General features: G+C 53.0%; 1 protein-coding gene across 7 annotated transcripts in view; it reads right to left on the reverse strand.

Annotated features, from left to right (window-relative positions):
* The window catches only part of Pacs2 (phosphofurin acidic cluster sorting protein 2), a 71,599-nt gene that overhangs the window by 30,582 nt on the left and 18,764 nt on the right, over nucleotides 1-22,253 (reverse strand). For 6 of the 7 annotated variants that reach the window (XM_027946592.3, XM_071607451.1, XM_071607450.1 and 3 more), the window contains exons 2-4: nucleotides 3,401-3,488; nucleotides 1,806-1,895; nucleotides 442-567 (exon numbers count right to left, since the gene is read on the reverse strand). In XM_027946592.3, coding sequence (XP_027802393.2) covers nucleotides 442-567; nucleotides 1,806-1,895; nucleotides 3,401-3,488 — 304 coding nt within the window. Of the gene's footprint in view, nucleotides 1-441; nucleotides 568-1,805; nucleotides 1,896-3,400; nucleotides 3,489-8,180; nucleotides 8,276-22,253 lie in introns of those variants that run through there. The other variant, XM_027946593.3, reaches the window with a different exon arrangement.

Here is a 22,253-nt window from a genome sequence, read left to right on the forward strand (position 1 = left end):
TGCACAGTCCCCCGGCCCCAGAGCACCCCACGGCACGCAGGATGACACGGGGCTGCTGGGCAGTTTTCCTTCTGAGGTGCTCCCACTGCTTCAGCCAGTCCCATGTTTGGGGCTGGCAAGGGCCACATGGGATACCCAGGAGGAGCCTTCTGCGAGGGGCTCCAGGACAGGTCCACCTGGGCCCTCTGCCACGGTGGGCAGGTATGGAAGCAGGACGTGCACATAGGGCTGCATGTGTGGCAGGAGCTATGCTGAGCCATGTGGGGCCAGGGAACCAGGAAGAGGCAGCACATTTGGGCTGAGCTCAGCATCACGGGGGAGCCCACTCCTCTGGTCACTTTGGTGTGAACACCGGACATGTAGGAGCAATCTGCCACATACAAATGCTCTGCTATTCTAGAACCAGCCTGCACAGTGCCACACAGGGCCCAGGGCGCTCACCTCGGCCATGTTGATGGAGCCCGCAGCCAGCGTTTTGTAGCCCAGGATCGTGCGATTTTTGTAGCGCTTTCTGCGCTGCAGCATGATCTGAAGCTTGTTGCCTTCTCTCTTCAGGAAATGCGGGTACTGCGGGCAAAAGTGAGCACCCTGAGGTGCCCAGTGCAGCCTGCCCCATGGGCCATGAGGTCAGGTCTGCATGGGGTGACCTTTGATGTTGCCTGAGACCTTTCAGGGTCGCCCCTGGTCCCCGGGCCCTCTGTCTCCCACCACCCAGGAACAAGCACAGCAGTAGGGCTGCCTGGCTCTGCCCCCACCCTGCTGGCTGAAGCTGCTGGATGGGAATGGCTTGTCAAGATATTTGGGTTGGGGGGGCCATGTGTGTTCATGGATGCATGAAGGAGACAACCATGGCCTTGACCCCCGTGCATTCTCCCACCTTCGGGTGTGTACACCCTCCAGCTGGGCAGCCAGAGGGGACTGCTTGGAGGGACTTGCCCAAGCAGATGCTCACAGGTTCTTTCTCAAGACTTGACACAGAGAAAGCACCTTGGACCAAAGCAGATGAGCCCCTGCGCTTGGCTGAGCAGGGCCGTGTGCCTGTTCACACTGCAGAAGCCAAGGGTCCTGCTCTCAATACAGGTGAGTCCTGTTTAGTAGATTACACCTCAAAGAACTGGACACCCCAAAAGTCACACACTACAAACCCCAGGAGCATGCTGGTGGGGACAGCTCCAGTGGCCGGCCCCAGGTAGCCAGGCAGGGTAGGGCTGGTAGGTGGTGGGTGGTGATGGGGAGGTATTTGGCGGGAGCTCGCAGGGACACGGGCATTTCAGCAGACTCGTACATTTAAAAGGAGAAGAGGAGTCATAGGAACTTAGAATGAATTGGTTTAGTGGGTGCTGAATTAACTGGAGCTGGGCTAGCTTTCTAGATGGGGCAAGGCTCTGCAGAGAACCAGGGGGGCTCTCTGTTTCCCACTGGCCTTGGGAGGCGCTCAGCCACATCTTAGTTGAGAGACAGTCCACCACTAGGCACACCCAATGCTCATGGCTGTGAACTTAGTAGACTGAGTTCCCCTGTACTCCTGCCCATCTTCTCTAAATATGAGAATGAGCTTAACTGGGAATTTGATGTGTGGCCTCCTCATTACATTTTTTTAACCATGAGAAATGAATAAAAATAGAACATGGTACACCAAGAAAATTTTCTAATCATTTAATAAGCTACAACCAAGAGAAGATCAAAATAAGAAAGCACACAGTTTGCCCTAGCGAGGGAGTGTCCATCACTCCAGGTGCTGAGCAGGGCCCATCCCAACATCCAGGGCACTAAGAGAGTGTCCCATCACCCCGTATTAGACTCACCTGCAGAGAGAAGGTCAAGGCCAGGTCAGTTTCCACCTGTCCACTGGGGGGCAGCACAATCTCATGAGATCGGAGGACCCGTTTGGAGCCCTGTGAGAAGATAGATCTGTTGATTTAAAGGGAATTTTTAAATGAAACCAACAACACGGTCACTTAGTCACTCTTTAAGCCGTCATGATGAAAATCCTGGACAGGAGGCCTAAGCAAGGAGGGTTCTCAGAGGCAGCATAGGACACACATCAGAGCCTGGAACACATCCTTCCCTTTGCTGCACCAACCCCACCTCTAGGACCCGCCCAGAAGTGAGAGGGTCAGGAACATTCCTGCCACAGTACACAGTCACCAAGATACCTCACGGCAGGACGCCAGCCTTAATTGGTAGGCCAGTGTGCTGGGCATCCCATATTTTAAAAAAAGCAGATCACACAGGGCCGACAGCCCTCCAGAGGACATCCTCAGAGGCCTAGTGCTGATGGCACAGAGACACTGTTGCCAGGAGAGAGAGGGTAGGCACCATCTGGGGACAGACACAAAGTACACAGGCACTCAAGGCACAGTGAGCGTTAAGTGGCCTCAGTCAGCAGGAGCTTCCTGTCAGCATGTGGAAAGTCACTGTATGAACTGACAGGACCCCAACCTCCCACCTACACCAAATTAAACTCAAGTGCACCATCGCTGTTCGGAACAGTACTGTCTGAGAGGATCTGCTCCACAGAGCGTGGTGGTGCATGCCTGCAATCCCATCGACTCAGGAGGCTGAGGCAGGAGGATTGCAAGTTCAAGGCCAGCCTCAGCATCTTAGTGAAGGCCTAAGCAACTTAGCAAGGCCCTGCCTCAAAATAAAAGGTTTGGGAATGTGGCCCAGTGCTCAAGCGCCTTTGGGCTCAGTCCCAAGTACACACAAAAACAGCATTTCTCTGTCCAGCAAGGACAGACCCCGAGGACTTCATGCTGAGAGAGAAGGGTAGAGGTGGCCAGGTGCACTGAGTGCCAGACTCCCGCATCATCAGACACAGAATGTGCCAAGGTTTGGGGGTGGGGTGGGCAGGCAGCTGCAGAGGGGGCTGGGGGTGCGGAGCCTGGGGATGTGAAGGAAAGGAGGGGGCATGGAGCTCACCACCCAGGGAGCCCAGAGCAGGGTCATGTGGCAGGAAGCAGGCATGGGTGGCCTGAGTGGGGGGATATCAGCCGTCAGGTCTGGACCAGGGTGGCAGGGGAGTGGAGGCCCTTCCCCACAGCCCTCCTTCCTCGATCCCTGCTCGGCTCCCTGTCCTAGTACCAATCATCCTAGCTTCTGCGTCTCGGAGATCCAGACCTACCCAGCTGGGACAGCAGGAGAGGGCAGTGCAGAGATGCAGTCTGAGGGCCTGGGTGCCTCTGGGGCCGTGGAGAAGGGCCTTGGCTAGGGGGAAACCGACACACAGAGGGCCAGGGACATGATGGGGAATGGGGGGAGAGGCCACGGGTGTCAAGAGGGACGGTCCAGCCCTGTCCAGCTTGTTTGATGCAGCCTCCTGCGCCTTTGCACCTGTGTCTGCCAGCCCCACACTAAGAGGAAGCAGGAGGGACTCTTAGGGGTGGCAGGCTGAGCTCACCTGCATCTTGACCGCAATCACCACTGATGTGAGCTCCTTCTCCAGCTCCCTGAGGACTGCCAGCTTCTTCAGGGTCAGGCTGCACAACCTGTAAGGCGCACACGGTTCAGCCTGGACGCCGCCCGAAGGCCGCCCACACCTGACCCCCGCAGCCACACTCAGTGACCCCGTGCACCATGGCCAGGGCCTCATCTCCACCAGAGGCAGCTCAGCAGACAGGTGGGAGACAGGCCACCAGGATCCCAAAGCCCTCCCATAAGACTGCAGAACAGAGGGGCCCCCAAAGACCAGGGTCACGGCATCACCCCGAGCCCAGCTCCCAGATGTGGCAGCAGAGACCCTAGCCCACACGGCACTCCCCACCCTGGCTTCCCCAGCCCACCCAGTGCTCCCTAACCTTCCCACTGCCAACCCCACCTCTTGTGCAATTGTGGGTTCCCACAGGGGACCCCAGTCACGGCAGGCAGTGTCTTCCCAACAAGACTACCCGGTGGACTGAGCCTGCCTGGGGAGCACCGGCCAGCAGGGAGCAGCAGAGGCTGACGCTGCACAGTGGACCCTGCAGGAAGGGCCTCCAGCACTTAACCTAACCCTTGCCACCCTACTTGGAAGGGTGTCTGATCTAAAATGTGTGGATTGCTCTTCCTGGAACTGTCCACTTGACATTTTGGACCGTGGTGCAGTCAGCACACTGAGACCCCGGGGCAAAGCCACAGCTGAGAGGTGACTAAGGGGTAAGGCTGCACAGGAGGCCGGCCACACTCCCGCAGCCCCGCCTCAGAGGGGCCTCGACTGAGATGAAAACGCAGGAGGGGCTGCCAGAGCCGGGAAGAGGAGGAGCCCAGGGAAGGGGACGAGGGAGCAGAAGCAGCTAAGTGAAACCAGCCAGAGAAGCAGAGAGCAGCGAGCACCCGTGGCCTGGTGTGGGCAGACTTCAGAACACCTCCAGCTGGACAAAGGGAAAGAGGACAGGAGTCCTCACTTCAGGAAGGACCTGCAGACATCAAAACATGAGCAGGGCAAACACTTCTTTGCCACCAACTACCCAAATCCACCAAGACGCAACAGTAATGGGGCTCATCAATCAGTTGAATTATCAGCTCAAATATCCTGAAAAAGAAGCCTCGGGCAAGCCCAAGCTGACATGAGAGGACAGGGCCCAGACCAGGCGATGGGGCCTGGGCGAGGTGAGGCCTAGTGGGGACGTGCCCTGCAGGACCCAGCCCCTCCCACCTCCTGCATTTTTTTGCTGCCTGTCCATGACTGAGCAGCCGGGCCTGCTCACCTTGGACGAGACGCCCCTCCTGAGGCAGCCTTGCTGGACCTGAGTAGGAGGCTGGCAGAGAGCTGTGGTCCTCCCTGCACTCATCTGGGGCTCGGGCCTTGGCTGGGCTGGGCTGCAGGGTAGCCCCGAAGTGCGTGAGTGGAGCTGGAGGGCAGCTGTGCCACGCCCAGTAGGAGCTCTCCGCACAGGCTGAGACCTGGAGCAGCCACAGGATGCCCACGGCTAACGCTGCAGGTGAGGGACTGGGCACCGCACCAAGACGGGACCCAGGCCTGCACCTGGGCTCTCACACCGTGGCTCACACAGACGGGCCCTGCTAGTGCAAGAGGCAAGGCGGGGACAGGGCACAGGCAGGAGGGAGATGAGCAGCCCCTGGTCTCAGACCTTGCTCATGCAGACTTAGCTCTGAACCAGTGTTCTCGGGCCACACGTCCCAGGGCCACTTGCAACAAGCTAATGCACACACACACGGGGTGGGGGGTAGGAGGGTGGGCAAAGCTTAAAGACACCCATTTACAGATCCCCTCAGGGCTGGGCTGTGGCTTGGAGGTAGAGCGCTGATCTAGGTGTGAGGCACTGGGCCCAATTCTTAGTACCACACAGAATTAAATAAAGGCTCATTGACAATGAAAATGTACATATATTTTTAAAAAAGAAGTTCAATTAATTATTTAAACAATAAAATCCCCTCAAGGAGGAAATGCTTGGTCTAAAACAGTGCAGATCTTCACGCTAGAAATCCCCGAGTGCTGGAAGGAAGGACAGAGCTGTACAGGCGCGAGGGGTGCTGCTGGCCCTCCCTAGCCCGACCTGTGCATCTGGCACCATGCCAGAGACATCCAGGAGTTCAGTCTGTGTCAGTAAACTGATTTTACATGCAACAGCAAAAGAGCTAGAACAGCCCCGGCCACTCAGGAAGAAGTGGCAGGGACTGGGGCTGGGCTGGGGCTGGGCTAGGGCTCAGGGGCAGAGCACTTGCCTAGCACATGTGAGGCACTGGGTTTGATCCTCAGCACCACATAAAAACAAACAAAATAAAGGCGTTCTGTCCATCGATAACTAAAAAATAATAAAAATTAAAATTAAAAAAAAAAAAAAGAAAGAAGAGAAAGAAGGAAGTCATTCAGCTCTGAGATGGCAGCTCCACTCTGCACGGAGCAGCAGCAGTGCCAGTCTGTGCCCGGCAGAGGGGCCACAGCAGTCAGGCAGGACAGGAAGCTGACTCACCAAACCTGTCAAAACCTAAGGCCAATCTGCAAAAATCTCTGCTAGGAGACAAGCTTTGGACAGCAGAGTCTTTGCTGACCAAACATTTAACAAAGGATTCTATCCCACTGAAAAGGCCCTCTCAAAACTCATCAATATGAAAACAAACATAATGAATGAGTGAGCGAATTAAGAGACACTGATGGCGAGGGGCGTGAAAGGTGCTTCCCGCCAGAGCCACTGGGGAGACTGAGCGGCCGCCACACAGCTGTTCAGATGGCACTACAAATTCACAAAGAAAATGGAAAAGAGACCTCACCCCAGGTTATGGAGAGGAGGGACAGCAGCACCTGGAGCTCCTGTGGCTGCAGGGACGCCAGGTGCAGAGCCACCCGGACACACCCCGGTGGGTTCTTGTAGCACCAGGCGCACTGCTACCCCTTGGAACACCTCCCAGGGTAAAAGCCCAGTCCACTCAGAGACCTGCACGCATCCCCAGCAGCATGCTCAGTGGCCAAGGGCTGGAAACAGGCAGAGGAAGACCTGCAGCCTCTGGCCAGGAGGCAACCGGGCCACCTGAGGCTGGGCGGCGGACACGCACGACCATCCAGAGGTACCGTGCTGGGCACAGGCCAGTGGCAGCAGGCTGTGCAGCTCTTCATTCTGGAAGGGCAATGCCAAGAGCAGAGAGTGCAGAGGCCAGGAGGGGTATGGACAGTGTGGGGGACTGTCCCAAGGTGCAGACCTGAAGAGAGTGGTGGACACAGAATTGGTTAGCACTCGAGAGCTGTGTAAAAGGAGGTGCGGAATGGAACGTTATTATATGATCACTTCCTCTTTCCTTTTTGGCACTGGAGATGGAACCCAGGCGTGCTCTACTGCTAAGCCATGTTCCCCCAGCCCTTTATATTTTTTGAAACAGGGTCTCACTAATTTGCTGCGGCTAGACTTGAACTTGTGATGCTCCTGCCTCAGCCTCCTGACTCACTGGGATTACACGTTTGTACCACCATGACTGGATATGTGATAACCTTTAGAAGTGAGAGGGAAAGGCAGGGTACATGCCTGTAATCTCAGGGCTCCAGAGGTTGAGGCAGGAGGATCACAACTTCTAGACCAACTGTGGCAACTTAGCAAGTTGCCAACTGTCTCAAAATGACAGAGGGCTGGGATGTAGCTTGGTGGTAAAGCACCCCTGGGTTCAATCTCCAGTGCCAGAAGAAAAAAAAAAAAAGGTGGGGGGGGGGCAGATGTAAGAGACACACCAACCTACTGCTAACAGAAACCCTATTTGGATTCTGCTTTTTATAAACTAATTGTAAACCCGTGTGTGTGTATGTGTGTGTGTGTGTGTGTGTGTGTGTACCCATCCTTGACACTTATTTGGGGGCCAGGGTTTCAAGGTCTCAATTTCTCATACTTGATGCTCTCAGAGGTCCTAGTTCTACAAGTTTATGCTCCTTGGCATTTCTCTGACGTGGGGCAGCACAGGCCGCCTGCTGCTGGGAGGACCCAACACTGCAGAACAGGAGGCTCTGTGGGACTGTGGCTTCCGCCTTAGGGGGGCACTCTTCCTGGTAGATGCCCAAGGCCCGAGCTTACAGCTCTGCAGGGCACCAATTACAAGGGGCTCCTCCCTGCTGCGGCTGTGCTCAACTCCGGCCCACTGGGGTTTCCACGTGTGTTCCTTCATGTGTTTATTTCCTGGCGTCCTGAGGTATGTTCTAAGAAAGGCTATTTGTTGCACACAGCATTAAAAGAACAATCACCTGCATAGAGAAACTGAGCCAGACAGCAGCACTGCCACTTGCTGTTGATCCAAGGTTGGTCTGAAGAGAGAGCACAGCTGCCTTGGGATACCAGGCCAAACAGCCTTATAACAAGCCTACAAGGACACGCGACATGAACCTGCACCTGGTACTTGCAAGCCTTGTGACAGTGACGGTGAAGTTACAGAAATGAAGCAAAGTGTATTTTAGGCTGGGTCCAGTGGTGCACACCTATGATTCCAACGACTAGGGAGGCTGGAGGATTGCAAGTTAAAGAACAGTCTGGGCAACTTAGTGAGGCTCTGTCTCAAAATAAAAGATAAAAAGGGTCGGGAGTGTGACTCAATAGTAGAACACCACTGGGTTCAATCCCCAGTGCCAGGAAAAACAAGTATTTTAAGACACTGTCAATATAGAATACAAGCCTGCCAACAGGGAACCATATCCATGCCCAGGGGTGACCTGCTGAGTGCCCAGTGCTGCTCCTGCCCAGTCTGCTTGGGGCAGCCCAAGGTGGTACCTGGCTGGTGAGCCTGCTGGTGTTCTAAAAGCAGACACTGGAGGCAGCAGCAGGAGGCTCAGTGGTCAGCCCGTGTCCACTAGTGCAGTTAGCAGGGACTCTGCAGGATGGAGGCCTCCTAAAGAAACACAGAGAAGGGCCACCGACACCAGTGTGCTCCTTGCCACGCCTTCCCCACATCCTGAGGAGCTGGTGTCCCCACGAGGGCCTGCTGCCTGTCCCCAGACTCTGCCTGCACCCTCCTTGGTAGCGAGTCTCCCGTGCTGTCAGCATCAGCTTCCTGCCAGAGCCCAGTCCTGCCTCCTGGACATCTGGGCAAGCCTGCTAAGCTCGCAGCCCCTAGCCAGGTGGCCTGAGCAGAGGCAGTGGGCATCAGTTCCTGGGTGGCTGCCCTGCCCATTCCTGCCTCCTGGCTGCAATGGCTGGAGGAAGTGGAAGCCAGCCCAGAGGTCAGAGGCCACCAGCTGGCCAGCTCCGGACTGCAACCCCTGTGACACACGGGTAGCAGTGAGCACATGTGTTCGCTCAGGAGGGGCAGCGCAGCATCCCTCCAGCTGGGCCTTGGTCCAACCTGGCAGCCGTCCTTGGGACAGGACACCTGCCTGCAGGGAGCCACGTGGCTGGTGCTCACTCCCAGGCCAGGGGCAGCTCCTGGGCATTCCCCCTGGTCCTCGGTCTGTTTTCCTATTGCGAGGCCTTCTCCTACAGATGTCTAGGAATTCTTTATTCTAGATACTAACTGTCAGTTCAAATACACTGCAAATGTCCCCTCCCCGCCTCAGAATGTCAAGCGAGGTTTTCCATCGATTTACATGTCGGGTGTCCACGACGTCACTTCCCAGACACTTGATCTTCAGTCCACCCCTCCCCAAGCTTTGCTTCCTCTTTCCTCCACAAGGTACTTCACACACTTGGTGTCATCTGGGTCAGGTGTGAGGCAGTGACCTGCCCACGCTCCTTCCTGCGTGGGAGTGTCCAAGTGCTACAGGCCACGCACACGGCCACCGCTCTCTACCTGTTAGTCTACACTCTGCCACCGCACTCTACCCTGTTAGTCTACACTCTGCCACCGCACTCTACCCTGTTAGTCTACACTCTGCCACCGCACTCTACCCTGTTAGTCTACACTCTGCCACCGCACTCTACCCTGTTAGTCTACACTCTGCCACCGCACTCTACCCTGTTAGTCTACACTCTGCCACTGCACTCTACCCTGTTCTGCCACTCCAAATCGTTCCGGTTTCATACAGCTTACTTAAATACCTCTATATCTGCCAGGGAAAACCCAGCCTGTTAAGAACTTGATGTTTGTGTTCTTCCCAAATTTGTGCTGAAATCCTGACCCCCAGTAGGAGGTGGCTAGATTCTGCGGGGGTTAGGGGAGAACCTCATGATGAGAGGGACCTAGAGAGCCACAGCTCCTTCTGCCAGGTGGAGACACAGCAAGACGGTTGACTGTGAGCCCCAGTCCATGGTGGCACTGCAGCACCCCAGCACGGAGAAGCTCCTCAACTCACCAGACTCCACTTTTCCCTCAAGTAGCCTGTCCACTTCAGAATCAGCTTGCCAAAACCAGGGGACATCCGTGCAGAGCTTCAGGACCAGAGTCTGCGTTTCCCTTCACTCCTTGTCTGATGGTCGTGAGTGAACGGTACACGCTTCTCCTGTAATTCTTTAATGCCAGTTGCTTTTGTGAATACATTTTATTTTCAGAGTGACTGCTGCTGCTGTGTGTGCCGACCCACACCACGCAGACCTGTGTCCTCTGTGTTCTGTGCCTGTGAACAACGTCACTTGCGAATGGCAGCTTTCTCTTTTCCACTCAGTCTCGCTTTTGTGCCACTGCAAAGCCCAGAGGGGCGGGAGCAGCCACCTAGTCCCTCCAACTTCACAGGTAAGACCTGCCATGACAGCCCACGCAGCATCGTCCAGAATGCCCTGCGGCTGCAGAACAGGGCAGCAGGCAGCTGGCACCTGCAGAGTGAATGTGCAAGCTCAACAGCCCAGGAGACATGCACGAGATCCTGGAGGGTGAGGTCTGTGATCCTGAAGGACACCCCACAAGTTGAAGAAGTTCCTGCTCCATATTTCTAAAAACACGCTGGTTCCTCAGTTGTCGCTCCTCTCTGGGTCTGAGTGTGACAGGCGAACAGTGCCCTGGGCACAGATGCCTCACCCACCCTCCCTGAGGGGCCCTGTGGGCTTCCACGGCACCACTGTCCCCAGGGCAGGCAGCCTGGCTCCTTTCCAGCCTCCCCAATCTCTGGGACACACAAAGAGTTTGTTTCTTGAAGATTTAGTAAAAGTCACCAGCAGGGCCCTTGGTGTGCCCCGAGGAGGATGAGGCTCGATGGCCGTTACTGAGCGCAGGTGGAGCCGCCCTCCTCTGAAGGCCTGGGGCCAGGAGTGCTCTGGATTGGGTTCTGGCATGTCTGTGTCTGCACCACGGAGTACCTTGAGGCTGGGGGGCTGGGGCCCTGAAGAGGCACAAACTGTTCATGTCAAACACACCAGACACGCACAGCCAGGAGGTAGTGCCACACAGAGCTTTTGTGGACACAAGTTCCACTTGACCTGTCATGAGGTCAGGAGTGGGGTTTTCCACTTTTAGCATCATGGCACTCAAAAATCAAAAACAAACAAACAAAAACCGCAGATGTTGGTGCACTCTGGATTTCGGCTTAGGGATGTTCAACTAATAATTCATACATTTTCCAGAAGGTTATTCTATTTATCAAGGTTTTCACCTTTATCGATGATGTTGTTTCAAACTTCATCTGTTTCACTTTATTCCTACAATCAGGTGTGCTTCCTCTTCCCACTTTGTTTTGGTGCTGGGGATTGGACCCAGGGAGGCCTAACCACTGAACAACACCCCAGCACTTTGTATTTTTTACTTTGAGACAGGGCCTCACTATGTTGCTGAGCCTGGCCTCCAACTTGTGATCCTCCTGCCTGGGCCCCCTGGAGTCTCTGAGGTTACAGATTGCACCTTGACTCACTTTTGCCAGAAGTCTGCTAGCTAATCACGCTTTTCCAGAGCATCTGCTTCTTCATTAAGACTTGCTCTTTGTACTCTCCATTCTTCTTAGTAAAAATCCACTCCGTTCTTCAGAAAACTTGAGTTGAATGCTCCCATGATGAGGTGACAAATCTCATTTTCTAATATATGCATTCAAAATGAGTTTTGTGCTGGGGACATGGTGACACACGTGTAATCCCAGCCACCTGGGAGGCTGAAGCCGAGGATCACATCAGCCCAGCAGGACGAAACTGGTGATGTAGCAAGAGCCCCATCTCACAAAACCCAGAAAAAAAAGTCCAGCCTCAGACCCTGTGTGTGACACCAACGCAGGTTTCAGTGTCTGTCTTGCACGGCGTCTGTCCTGCTCCCAGCCAGGTAGCTGCACCTCCTTGGCCCCAGCAGAGAAGGCAGCTCTCGAGCCGCAACCTGGGGCCCTGCCTCCCAGGACAGTCTCCACATGCACAAGGCACCTCCTGCCATCCTGGGCACCTTCTTCCTCCTGTCCCCTCATACTGGCCCACGCAGGGCACACCTAAAGCCACCTCCATCTCCTCACAGAGGCTGGCCTTGCTCCGGGTGAGCAGCAGAGAGCGATGCGGCACCATTTCCGGCTCCAGCCGCCACAACTGTCCGTCTGTGAGAACAGCACAGCACTGCCATGCAGCCAGTGGTGGCCACAGGACACCTGGATGCTGAAGGCTGGGTCTTAGCGGCAAAAGGAAGGAGCTGCCTCCATGTGGGGACCAATCTGAAGAGGGGGCCAGACCCGGTGCTGCAGGGAGGAGGAGAGGGGCCATGAGGAAGGGAATCTGAGTCTTCAGCTAGTGCCAGGCTCTCCGCCAGCCAGGGCGCTGGATCTGACCATGCTGGGGAGCACTCAGGGCCTGGCATGGGGACAAAGAGCAAGGCAGAGGTGCCTGAGTTACGGCACGTGGGACCCTGGGCCAGCATGGAGTACGGGCAGCACACATGGGAGTGGGGCCTCCCCTCCGGGATCATGAGTGTCCATCAGCAGCACATGGCCTGCAGGCAGTAGAGAGCGAAGGCAAACTCTCTCACACAGCAGGGGCGCAGGGGCCATCTGAGCCCACGGCCCCCGGGTCTTGTGAGGCGACTTCCCTGCTAGCCACCTCTGATCCGAGCAGGCAGCGCTCCGGGGGCTGACCCCACCCAGAGGGCAGGGAGGAAGCTGGGATCCTCTCCTCCCAGGGAAGCCTGCCAGCACCCAGAAGGACCCTTCGGCACCTGCCCCTGTCCCGTGTGCAGGACCTAGCAGCCCAGCTCAGCAGCGTGCTCCCTGCAGGGCTGAAAATCCCCCTCCTGCACACCCCTACGTGCCACATGTGCCAGAGGTGAGGCCCTGCTACTGCCGGGGGACACACGTGAGTAATGAAGGAGGGCACCTGACGCCCATGTGTCCCTGTGGAACGGGGCACCCCTTTAAGCCACCACAATCTGATGGCTGGGTCAGCTGGGCTTCCTTCGTTGCACCTGCCCCTGGGCAGGAGCAGCTCTTGGAGGTGAGCAGAGTCCCAGGCAGACCTGGGCTACCACCCAGAGCCCAGCACAGAGAAAAGCTGTGTGTGTGTGTGTGTGTGTGTGTGTGTGTACGCACGCGCACTAGGGACTGGACCTGGGGCACACTTCCACTGAGCTACGCCCCCAGCCCTTTTTTATTGTTTTAATTATTTTTGAGACAGGGTTTGCTGTCGCTGAGACTGGCCTCAAACTTGTAAATCTCCTGCCTCAGCCTCCTGAATTGCTAGATTACAGGTATGGCCACTACACCTGGCTTCTCTTTTTCTTTTCAGGTAAAACACACACACAACAAAGAGTTGGCCATATCCCCACTTTTGAGTGTACAGATGGTGGCAATGGTACACGTTCGTCCTTCCACACCGTCACCACCCTCCACCTTGGGGCTCCTCCACCTTCCAAATGTGAAACCTGCACCATTAGACAGTCAGGCAGCCACCGTGACTGACACCGTGACTCCAACCACTCCGGGGACCCCATAGTGCTGTCACCAGGATCTGTCCTGTGGCTGGCGGACAAAGTCCTCAAGGACCGCCCTGCTGATGCCCCTCTGAAGGCTGAACTATGTTCCACCATGTGGATGTACCATGTTGCTCGTGCATCCGTGTGTTCCCAAACACGTGGGCTGCTTGCACCTCGTGGCTGCTGTGCACAGGGCTGCTCTGATGCTGCCCAGTTCTTCAGCACATACATAGAATGGAACTGCTGATCACATTGCAATTCCCTGTTGGGGGTTGAGGCAGCTCCACGGCGTCTCCAGGGCTGCGCTGTCTCACGCTGTCCCCAACAACCAGCAGCGCGGAGCCCTCAGCTGTGACTAGACAACCTGCTGTGGCCAGTGACAGCAGCACACACCTGCAGGGCCAGCCACTCAGGAGGTTGAGGATGGAGGATTGCAAGTACCTGGCCAGCCTCAGCTGGCAACTTAGTCCCTGTCTCAAAATAAAAAATAAAAGGGACAGAGTCTGTAGCTCAGCAGTAGAGCATCCCTGGGTTCAATCCCCTGCACTGCAAAATAAACACCTCTGGTGGGAGGGTCCTCCTGAGGTGGTGTCCTCTGGTGGGCAGGGTCCTTCTGAGGTGGTGTCCTCTGGTGGGAGGGTCCTCACCCCTTTTGCTGGGGCACACCTCAGTGTCTGCTGGGGCCTGAATGGAGGACAGAGGCTGGCCACATTCTCTGTTGCCCAGCATCCCCTGGAGAATAAGGGCTGGGCCCTCCTCACTGCCCTTGCCCTGGCCTCGTGCACGGCTCCAAGGGTAAGAGGTGCTTGTGTGTGAGCAAAACACCATTTTCCCTTTGTATTTTAATTCTAAAATGAAAAGTTCCAGGCCCCTCTAATGCCCGGCCTCCCAGCCCACCTGGGAGAGACCCCAGGCCCTCCATGCTCCTGGCTCTCCAACTCCTGGATGCCCCTGGCTCTCTCCTCTCTACCCAACCTGCCCTGGGTGCCCTCCAAGGCTCTCAGACTCCACCCTATCCTTTCTGGTTGGATCCCACCTGCTCACCTGGAGAACTGTGTGGAACTCAGGGTGCCTGTGACAGGTGGCAGCGGACATGCACCCTGGGAGGACATGGGACCTCCTACAGACCTGCATACTCTAAGGACAGGGAGGCAAGTTCAGGACTGGGGGCTTCACAGGCCTCTGTCATCCCCTTGGGCCAAAAGGGCTTCCACAGTCTCCCCAGCAGGGACTCACAGGGTGGCCTGGTGACAAGATCAGAGCTGGCCATGGCCACTCAGCAGTTCCTCTGGCCCCTGGGTGTCCTCTGGCCAGCTGGCTTCACCCAACCCTCACTCCCTGCCTTCCTAGACTCTGGTCACAAGGGGCCCCAGGCCCATCTACTGCCCACCCTCCACACAGGATCCCTCCTGCTGAGCTGTGCCATACCACGTCACAGAGGGCATCACCACAGGGAAGACCTGGCCACCTTCGCAGCCCTGTTAGACCACGTCAGTCCCAAGAGCACTGGAACCCGAGAGCAGGACAGCACTTCATGGGTCTCAAAAGCACATGGTGGCACTCTGCTGGCCCTCTGAGGACAGACTCCACCCTCCCCTCAGACATGTGGGGAGCACAAGTGGTTAAGCCCCCAGCCTCGCGTGGGCTTACCCTGTGGGCCCCAGACCTGCTGACCCTGGGTTTGTCATGAGGGAACACTAAGGGGCTCTTGTTTCCAGGGCTGCCCATCTGAGCAGCATGCCGTGTGGGAGCAGGGACCACAGCGGCAGCTGGCCAGGCACCCCGTGTCCTATGACAGGAATGCTGCGGGCCAGCACCCGGGAGGGCTCGCAGTGCCTGCCCACCCACTCCCCTGCCCAGCAGGTTCCCTCAGGGCCCCCTCAGACTGGGCCAGAGAAGCTTCTGCAGCCGTGGCATGACAATCCTCCCAGAGCAAGCTCATGAAGACACCAAGGCTCATTCCACCAGCATCTCAAACACTTGGCACCCTCATGGGGCCCTGCGGCAGCTGCCAGCTCGCACTGGCTGAGCTCAGCTTTCCCCAGTGTACGAGCCTTATCTAGACATAGCTGCTACTGCTAATGAGGAGGAAAGGTCACAGGTGTCTTCTCTGTGTGTGTGTCCCTACCAGCAGCACTCAGGGCTAGGGCAGCCGCTGGGGAAGGCAAGAGTCAGCCAGGCTCTGCACGGATGGCCTGTGTAGGCTGAGACCAGGCGGGCACCCTCCACTGGGCACCCAACCTCCTCCCCATGACCCCAGCAGAGGCCTCCCAGGGAAGACAGGTGGCAGGTGTTGGAGTAAAGCAGGCGCCATCACACAGTGCCTGCTGGAGCACACCCTGTGCCCCTGCATGTCCATGGTGGGGAGGTCCCCAAGGGAAGACAAGCCCGGACCTCATGAACAGACCCACCATGCGCCATCAGCTTTCAGGAGGATCCCCACCTTCACACCCACAGGGCTTGCATCCTCTGGCTCAGTGACCCACAGGTCCCAAGGCCATCCCCTGTGGGCTCTGCAGCCCACAGCTCAGATGCACAGGGCGCAGATCCACCTGGTCAACAGCCAGGAGGGAACCCCGCTCTGCTCCCACCCCCACCATCTGCACATTTGCAATCAACGGCCTCCCAGGCTCAACTCCACAGCCCGCACGGTGGTGCCCCCAAGGGAGCCGGGGACTTGTCTGAGTGCCCTGAGCTGCACACTCCAGCCCCCTAGCGCAGAGGCAAGAAGGTCAGCTCTGCACCAGCTCTGCTGTATGAGACAGAACCCAGTCAGTGGGCAGCTGTCCTCTTGGTGGGGGCAGCCTTCTAGGCTCCCCAAGGCCCATGGGTCCTCCAGGAGCCTCAGTACTCAGCTATCTGGTGCCGACCCTGTCTCCCATCTCAGGTTCTGGGAACTGGCTGGGAGACACTGTCAGGGGGAGGCCTAGTGGAGGACAAGCCAGCACAGAGCATCGCAGTAGGATACCACGGAGGAGCCCTGCAAGCCAGAGGCCACTGCTGCGGGCTGCTACAGCATGGCAAGATCAGGTAAGGATCTGAGTGAGACATACCAGCCAGGAGTGACGCTGAGCCAGGGCCAGGCCCCTGACCCCCAAGACTGTCCCACAGTCTCCACCAGCAAATATGCCATGCTGCCTTCGGTAACTGAGGCCCAACAGGACGGGAACAGTCCCTGCCCAGGACCTGGCTTCATGTGAGCCTGGCGCCCTCGACAGCAAGTCCGGTCTGTTGCGGGGTGTTTCAGCAGACACAGATCCCTAGGGCTGACCCCAGGAAGGCCTGCAGAACTCATGCAGCAGGCCTGCAGACTGGGCTACCATCCTGAGGCAGCCTGCACTGTGGCTTGGGACTACATCCACAAGAGTGACTTAAAGGAAGGAGAGGGGTCAGGCTGGCCCCTAGCCCTGGGGTCCAGCTGGACCTCCTGCCTTCTGCTCCTCCCTGATGGTCCACAGGGCAGAGGGAGAGGGGTAGGCAGGAATGTGAACACACTGCGGGGGCCTGGACAAGGGCGGTCCCTAAGTTTGCTTGTCCCAGGTACATTCCCAAGGTTTGTGTCACAGGCTCCTCCACAGCTGGTGGCACCAACTAGGGCACAGCAATAAGCAGCCAGAAAGAGGGACAGTGTCCTGGCCTGAGCAGGACAGTCCATAAGTTTCTACAAGGGCCTGACCAGTGCCCTCCAGCTGACTGCAGGCAGCCTGTACTGTGTGGTGCTACCAAGGCAGTGCCACCAGGGAGTACCTCTGTGGGACAGTCTCCTGATGAGGTACCTTCCAGGGCAGGCCTAGTACCTGCTGGGTGTGGGGCCTGGCATGAGGGCAAACTGGAGTGGCACAGGTGTCAGATGATGGGCGTGAAAAGAGGCCCCAGGGCCAGGAGGCAGGGAGCAGAGGGGCAGCACAAGGGTAAGGCCTGGGAGCAGGTGGAGCCTGTTGTCAGCACTCTCCCAGGGCCAGCACATGTGCCTGAGGTGAAGACCCTCCACGCCCAGCAGGCACCTGCAGGCCTCCCTGAGAGCGTGGGTCGTGGTGGGGAGGGTACAAGAAGCTCTGGGATCCCCTCTGCCCAGCGGGGGGAAGGTGCACAGGGCTGAGCTGGTTTAGGATCAGAGACTGCGCCTCTGGCAACAGCAAGGAGTGTGCAGCCCGCAGGACGATGAACGGCCCTCCAGTGAGCTGACCAAGGCTAGCCCTGGCTGCCACCGTGCGAGCCACAGAAAGTCCTGTGGTCCATTTCCAAAATATAGGATTTAGCTTTAAATGCAAAATTACGTGTGGGGGAGGAGTAGGGAAGGAGGGAGGAAGAACGGATGCACAGCTGGAGGGCAGATAAAACAAGTGGTCACCAGCAGGTGATCACCTGCTGTGGGACACCTGAGTGGGACACACAGGAGCTGAGAAGGAAGGGACCTAAGCAACAGAGAGGAACTGTGCACGTGCCAGCTAACCCCAGGGGACTTTCCTACCTAGAGAACACAGGGAGATGGGGACAACAAAAGGTACTTTTCTTCAAACAACCCAGCAGGAGGCAGTAAAACCTAGGTGATGTTCCGGAAGACTGTGTACCCCTAGGTACTCTCCAATGAGGAACCAAGGAGGGACCACGCTCCAGGGGACAAAACACTGGTCTCTCAGTTCCCAGCCACCAGGCACCCGACCTACATGACTGTCATTTACGCCCTCCAAAGCAATGCATTCTGTACTGATTAGCTGTGTTTTATCTAACTGGAGATTGTTTAAAGCCCTCTATAATTTTTTCATGCTGCCTTTATTCAGAGGCCAATTATTCAAGGGTCAACTCTCAAGTGCACTGAAAAGAGAGAGAGGCTTCCTCCTTTGGAGAGTCCTAAGGGAAACCCACTGGTGGTGGGGGAGTAACTCTTCCCCACCTTAACCTTTGATTTCAGCATCCCCCATGGCTGACAGACTCTATTCCCAAGGTGCAGGCCCACCTCATGTCTGAGTCATACTGTAAAATCTGTGACAGGCTCTGCTTAATTTCTAAAGGGTCAATATACATTGGTAAAAGTGAAAATGTCTTTGAAATTAATAACCTACACATTTTTCTAGGTGCCCAGCCAATCAAAAAAAAAAAAAAATAGTTCCTATAAAATGTTTAAAGTGCAATGTTCATTGCTTTTAAGGACTTTTCTTTGACAGGAATAACTGATTTAAAATGTTAACTAGACTTATCTAATACCTTGGTTTTCAATGGGTAACCTAAATTAAAAATGAGTTTATTAGATTTAACATAAATGAGATAGACATTTATAAATACGTGTGCTAGAAGAGACAACTGATTACTTTGTAAAGTTAAAATACTAAAGAACATCAACTGCTAAATTTAAGTGTGCCTGGCTTCTTAAATTCATAAGGTAACATATATTTGGATCTATTAAATGTGTTTTTACAAGTTGGTAAAACAGTTTTAAGCTTGCTTTGCTTTTGGGCCTAAACTAAAAGCAAGGTTATTAAGAATTAAAATTCTAACAGGTATAATTCTATATGTAAAGAATACAAAAAGTTTCAGCTGTATTCTAATGAAAGTACTATAAAAAGCATAAAGTATTTTATCTTACTAAAAAGGAGTTATTTGTCTAAATTTAGAAATTTCATAAGGATTGTTTCAAAATTTGAATTTAAGAAAGGGTCTAAAACAAACAAACAAAAAAGAGATAAGAAAGTTATAGGGGCTGGAGTCATGGCTTCGTGGTCCAGCGCTTGCCTGGCATGTGTAAAGCCTTGGGTTTCATCCTCAGCACCACATATAAATAAATAAAAGATCCACTGACAACTAAAAAAAATTTGTAATATTTATTTTTTAGGTGTAGATGGACACAACACCTTTATTTTTATGTGGTGCTGAGGATCGAACCCAGGTCCCACCCGTGCTAGGCAAGCACTCTACCGCTTTAAAAAAAATTATAAAAAAGAAAGTTATAGGTATAAAAATACTTTTTAGTACAGAAAACTGGAAGAAAAAATGTTTCTGAATTAGAAAGTATTTTGTATGATAAAGTAATATTTTGGTGTCAAAGTCCAACATGAAAGAGGACAGAACTAAGGATGTAAACAAGTTGTAGAATGTCTGAGTAAGTTGCACAACGTTTGTGGAAGGTAAATCTCAAAAAGTCTGTATATGTGATTAAGTTGGCTATAAGAAAAGTTAGCACAGCCAGTCAAAATTATTTAAGGAATATCCTAAGGTTAAATTTTAATGTACTCATATGGAACAAAGTCTAAAATATTGATCTGTTCTTATCAAGATAATTTCTGTTAGGTTTTATTACTTCGGGCAACTAAGTCTTAAAGGAATTAGGATTTGTAGTTAGGTTATTACAGAATAGTTGACAACCCGAATATATGTGACTAGAGATACACATACATCTGAAATTAAATATGTTTCTCTAAGCCCTAAGTGTTAATGTAAATATTTGTCAAATGAAAGTTAATACAGAGCTGGAGTTGTGGCTCAGTAGTAGAGCACTTGCCTTGCATGCGTGAGGCACTGGGTCTGATTCTCAGTATTACATAAAAATAAATAAAGATATTGTGTCCAGGTGCTGGGATTGTGGCTCAGTGGCAGAGTGCTCGCCTAGCACGGGCGGGACCCGGATTCGATCCTCAGCACCACATAAAAAATAAAGGCATTGTGTTGTGTCCATCTACACCTAAAAAATAAATAAATATTAAAAAAAAAAGATATTGTATCCATCTACAACTAAAAAAATATTTTTTAAAAAAGGAAGTTAAGGTAGGTTTATAGGCAAGGTAACCAATAAGTACTCTATTATATATCATATCCTACATAAAAGGGCCCCACTGCCATTTTAAAAACTTGGCTTATATCTGTTTGCTTTGACTAAGTGTATTTCTGATCGTTAACACTGTTTCCTGAATGCATAAGAGATTTAATGCTAGTTTACAAGAGCACTTTACCAAGCTAACGTTCTCCAAACTAAAACTGTCAGTAGCAATAGTCTCCTTCAGATTTATGCCATTGAATATTCTGTAACTGAATAAAGGTAATGTGTTATCAATAAATTTTATGTTACTTTTTAAATTGGAATGGAAAGTTTTTTAAAATGTTTATTTTTTAGTTGTAGTTGGACACAATAACTTTTTTTCACTTATTTATTTTTATGTGGTGCTGAGGATTGAACCCAGGGTCTCGCACATGCGAGGCGAGCGCTCTACCACTGAGCTACAACCCAGTCCCTGGAATGGAAATTTTTTAAAATACTTTTTTAGTTGTAGATGGACACAATATTTTATTTGTTTATTTTTATTCAGTGCCAGGGATCGAACCCAGTGCCTCCCGCATGCTAGGCAAGCACTCTACCACTGAGCTGCAGCCCAGGCCTCTGGAAATTTAAATGCACTTTTAAAAGATAAAACTTATTATCTTATTAAAAGATAATAAGGAAAGCCAGATTTTGTGGAACACGGAAACATTTCGCCATTTTTTTTTTTTAATTCCAGGAATTGAACTCAGGGGCACTTGACCACTGAGCCCCATCCCCAGCCCTTTTTTAATTTTATTTAGAGTCAGGGTCTCACTGAGCTGCTTAGCACCTCGCTGTTGCTAAAGCTGGCCTTGTCGCTGTCCTCCTGCCTCAGCCTCCCAAGCACTGGGGTTACAGGTGTGTGCCACCACACCCAGCATATTCTGCCACTTTTTCCGTAAAAAGAAAGTTAGGAGCTCTCTTAGCTTTTGATTGATTCATATTTCAGATGTAATGATATATTATGTTATTTGTCAAGAGCCCCCCCTCACCTGAGATAAAGCTTTGCCTCTAAACCTACTCCATGTTGGGATGGCTCCAAAGTAGACCGGAATTAAGCACATTTAGAGTTATATTCAAAAGATAGATTTCTAGTTGCAAAAATTATTGTGATCTCAAATATGGGGGATATAATAAAAAACTTAAACTTAAGGATTGAATAAATTGTAAATGATACTTAAAGATTATAAAAGAGTTTTAAAAGAAAGTAAAATTTATAAAGAATCTCCTACATGATTGAGTAAATTTATGGGTCTTTGTGGAGGCAAAATAAATACTAAAGTTATTAGGATTATTATAGAAATGATGTTTCTTGGTTCAAAGCTATTATACAAACTGAATATGTTTTTGCTCTTGTTAATTTCATTTTTATTTTCCTTACAGAGTCACCCAACTTTCTGTTCAGGGGGATCATGAGGACCCCAGAGAATAGGAAGTCGCCCAGTGCACATTCTGCCAAGAGGAGGCTCATTACAGAACTTCATAACTGTTGCCTGTTAAGAGTTTTGCAAAAGTGCTGCTTCTAACAGAACCACCTGAGCTAACTGAGATACTAATCTATCACCTACAGGAAAGACAGTATGGTGCACCACCCGTGAAGCTACTTGAGTGCTCTTTTACTTGGTACTGAGCCATGGGGGACTTAAGTCTCCCCTTGGGAACGATCCCAACATTCCCGTGTGTAGACTGCCAAAGGCGTGAGATCTCTGTCCTCGCTCTACCAGTGGGACAGCTCTGGTAGCTTCGGAGTTGAGCGTGACCCACTGGGTTTGGACAGCCCACCTCCTGCTTTATTTGATGAAGAACATTCTACAGAAAATCTTTGAAGTTCCCTGTATAAATAAACCAAATGCAGGCTCACACTCTCTCTCCTCCTAGTGTGGAAGCTGGACCACTAAGGTCGTAGAGCTGTCCTGCCCCCGCTTTTCAAACTTACTTCCGTGTAGTGTGGTCTTTCTTATTTCTTAGCATTATTTTGCAGCCAGTTCACTCCACACAGAGAAACTCCAACTCAACCACCCGTGTGGGACGTGGGCAGGAAGACAGGATTAAGGGTGACTTCCAGCACTAATACTGACCCCAGTTAAATGAAAGGAGTAACTACAAAATTATAGATATTTAAGTTATAACTTGTTACTTCTGCTTCAAGATTGGTGAAACTGACCTGCTGGATGTTTAAACCCAAAACTTGGAGACCAAAGTCAAGGAAGAAAAAGGGCTAAGGAAAAGGCAGCCAATATTTTGGCCCTTGCCTGCTAAG

The sequence above is a fragment of the Marmota flaviventris genome, chromosome 2 (assembly GCF_047511675.1).
Source record: "Marmota flaviventris isolate mMarFla1 chromosome 2, mMarFla1.hap1, whole genome shotgun sequence".
NCBI lineage: Eukaryota > Metazoa > Chordata > Mammalia > Rodentia > Sciuridae > Marmota > Marmota flaviventris.